The sequence below is a fragment of the Myotis brandtii genome, unplaced genomic scaffold (assembly GCF_000412655.1).
Source record: "Myotis brandtii unplaced genomic scaffold, ASM41265v1 scaffold120, whole genome shotgun sequence".
NCBI classification, from domain to species: Eukaryota; Metazoa; Chordata; class Mammalia; order Chiroptera; family Vespertilionidae; genus Myotis; species Myotis brandtii.
Window position 1 is genome coordinate 3030503 of NW_005354174.1, and position 3580 is coordinate 3034082.

Sequence of the window (3580 nt, forward strand, 5' to 3'; positions counted from 1 at the left end):
TGTGCTTTGGGCAGCCTGTGAGCCTGTGGGCCTGGCTTTGCACTCAGCTTCCACCCCTTCCTGTGGTGGTTTGACTTGGGGCGAGGCATTTAAGTTCCCGGCCTCGGTTTCCCCATCTGTTACACAGGGAAAACAACCCTATTTATTACAGTTTTGGGAAAGGAATGTGATTCTGCCGAGGCGTGGGGTGCGAAGGGGAGGGAACCATCAACAGTCACCGTTCCTTGGTTCCGGGCCTCGGTCCTCCACCAGCGCTTACCCCGGCCGGCCCAGGGGAGGGAGGGAGAAGGCTCCGGCCAGGGCTGGGCTGGCGGCAGAGCAGGCGGGTCTCGGTGGCTCCCAGGGGCGTCCGTCCTGGGGCCAGCGGCTGCTTCTCTTCCCCAGACCATCCTGGACCACATGCACCTCAAGTGCAAGTGCCACGGGCTGTCAGCTGCGAGGTGAAGACCTGCTGGTGGGCCCAGCCCGACTTCCGCGCCATCGGCGACTTCCTCAAGGACAAGTACGACAGCGCCTAGGAGATGGTGGTGGAGAAGCACCGCGAGTCGCGCGGCTGGGTGGAGACCCTGCGCGCCAAGTACGTGCTCTTCAAGCCGCCCACCGAGAGGGACCTGGTCTACTACGAGAACTCGCCCAACTTCTGCGAGCCCAACCCCGAGACGGGCTCCTTTGGCACCAGGGACAGGACTTGCAACGTCACCTCCCATGGCATCGATGGCTGCGACTTGCTCTGCTGCGGCCGCGGCCACAACACGAGGACGGAGAAGCGGAAGGAGAAATGCCACTGCATCTTCCACTGGTGCTGCTACGTGAGCTGCCAGGAGTGCATCCGCATCTACGACGTGCTCACTAGCAAGTAGGGAGCCAGGTAGGGTGGCGGGGAGGAGAGGCCGGGGGTGGGGGGCTTGCTGCTGGGACCTGGCTTTGCCCATCTGCTCTTCCTGCCGACCCTGTTCTAGTTCTCAGCTACCGGAGACACACGTCCCCAAGTGTGTACTCTTGAGCTGCGAGCAGTTGATTAAAATTCTTGTACCTGTTAGTTAATTATGAGCCAGGCCACATTTGTGTCCAGCCATTGGCTCTCATTGCTGAGCATCTGTGGAGACAGAGGAGGGACAAGGGTTGGAAGCTGGAAACCTGACCTCTGGGGCCAACTTTGCCCCTAACTTCCTGTGCCGTCACTTCTCTGGGCCTGTTTTCTTGCTGTAAAACAAGGACGTTAAAATACTTGAAACAGTAGGCCGAAAAGTCTCCTCTGCAAACCCTGGGGCAGAGTCATTCTGCACCCACCTTGAACTTCGAGGGCAAGTTTTTGCACAAGCGTAAACCCTACCCACCTCAGGGAGGTGGGTGGGGGGAAGCTGTGTATAAGCCCATATCCTGACACATCTGAAGCTTGGGTGGAGTGGGTGCACTCTCACGGAGTTTATGGATGGGGATGGGGAGGAGGAAGGAGTCAAGTTCAGAGTGACGGTGGTGAGTAATCAAAGGATCAAAGGCTGGTGGATTATGCTGCCAAGCTTCCCAGAGGTGGCCGGCGTGGGAGACGGTGTGCCTGGCTCTCAGATCCATAGTCCCTAGATAGATCCTGATGGATGCAGGGTGGTCCTAGAGTCCTGGAGGTGGAACGTTTGAGGCCAGTATGCCCTTTCTCCCTTTTCTCTGCCCCGAGAAGGAGCCTAATATACAAAGGCATGAACCCTGGGGTGGCTCCTGCCACTTGCCAAGTGTGGGACCCAGACAAGATTGTCTTTACACGCCTGTTTCCTCATATGTCATCCTCCCTAGAGGTGCTGAGGAGCACAGGAAGAACACTGGGAACAGTGATTGGTTCACGGCAGAGGACTTGCCTGCCTGGGTCATTGCTGGCTGGGGCTGTGTCAAGGAAGGGCACTCCACTGGGCCCTGCAGTTCTACACAGGGCTCCTCGGAGCTGGGGTGCTGGCTTGTGCTGATGGGACTGTTGGTGGGGGGGAACCCAACATCATGGGGAGAGTTCTGGTTGAGGGGTGACTTAACCAGTCCATCTTGGAAGCCCCTCTGTGTAGCTGAAGTCAGGGAGTCTAGAAGGGTGGTTCCCATTCCACTGCTTAGCAGCCGTGGAACCTTCCACCCCAGTTTCCTCATCTAGGCAGAGGTGGTGATAATGGGAGCCTGGCAGAAGTTTTATGAGGCTCAAATGAGCTAAGAGGTGTGACCACTTACTAATAGAAAGTGTGCTAAAAGCCATCAGGGAGCTGTGACATGAGAGTGGTCACTGAGCAGTGAAATGGTGTCATCACTTGGGCAAGTCCAAATGATAGAAGAAAAGTCAGCAAACGAGAGAGAACTCACAGGCTCACTGTGGCCTGCCAAGGTGGAAGGAATGTTTGAAAGCACAGTGGCTACCCTCCTCTGATGTCCACTATGGCCAGAGGCAGCACAGTGTCCCCACTGCCCATCAGGACATGGCTCTGGCATTCACAGAGGGGGCTGCACCTGCCAGGTTCCCCCCAGTCTCTATACAAGACAGGTTCTGCATTAGGGTAGTTACCTGCTACAGGCTTCCTGTCTTCCAGGCCCCAGCTAGAAGGCGAGGGAGATAGGATCTGGATCCAGTCAGCGGATGCTAAAAGCCTTACTGTTCCTGTAGACCACACTCCCTTCCTCAGTGGTGGACCCCAAGTATAGGAGGGAGCAGGGCAAAGCCACTCAAGGTCCCCATTACCTCCAAGTACAAGAAAAATGTTGAGCTCTCCTGTCATCAGCCTGTGATCTTTGCATCCTTATGGGTGGTCTCCCTGGGAAAGCAATTATGTTTCTAATTCTTCCTCTTTATTTCCCAAAGGGCACTGGGCAGATTCACTGAAGTCCTTCCTGAGCAGGACCTAAGCCAGCTCAGCCCTCAGCATCCGACAGCAAGGAACCCGGACTGTTGCCAGATGCACGTGTGGTAAATTACCTGGACCCAACCGCCCGCTGACTGGGAGGCCTCCCTCCCTCTCTCATCCTAAGTTTCTCACCCAACTCTGGATGGTGCATGGTGTTTAAAGAAGGGGCTTTCTTTTTAGTTCTCTGGGGTCTGATAGGAACAGATCCGAGGCTTATCTTTACACATGTTTAAGAAAATAAAAATGGAAAAAAATTTCTACTCCAATGGAACAGGCTGGGCTATTGTGAGCTCTTTGCCTGGTGATAAAGACATCAGCGTGGGCAAGACTGTTTGCAGACTGCTTCTCATGGGGACGTCCCAGGATGCTGGGAGGTGGGAGTTATGGAGTAGGACAGACCTCTGCAGCCTCCTTTCCTCTGCCTACTCCCATTCAAATCTGATACACTTTCACGAGCTGATAAAAGCCATAGGTCTAGTGAGGATGAAGTGGTAGGGAGGCCCGAGGCAATTGTGAGAGCGGGGTTTCGTTTTAAAGAACTAGTTCTAGCCCTGGTCGGCTGTTTGAAGAGCAGCAGTGTGTTCTCAGCCTCGTTTTCTCTGCAACCCTGTCCTGCACCAGAGGCTCTTGTGAACTGCAGTCAGATCTCAAAATCTTTTCTACCTTTCTGCAGTTTCCACCATGAATGCAGTACCTTTTTTTTTTTTTTT

General features: G+C 54.7%; 1 protein-coding gene across 1 annotated transcript in view; it reads left to right on the forward strand.

The window, feature by feature from the left end:
• WNT3 (wingless-type MMTV integration site family, member 3) overlaps window positions 1-3574 on the forward strand; it is a 40033-nt gene extending 36459 nt beyond the window's left edge. The window contains 3 exon segments of the mRNA XM_014532590.1: window positions 95-427; window positions 430-868; window positions 2828-3574. Coding sequence (XP_014388076.1) covers window positions 95-427; window positions 430-860 — 764 coding nt within the window. The 3' untranslated portion in view covers window positions 861-868; window positions 2828-3574.
• The last annotated feature ends 6 nt before the right edge of the window (window positions 3575-3580 follow it).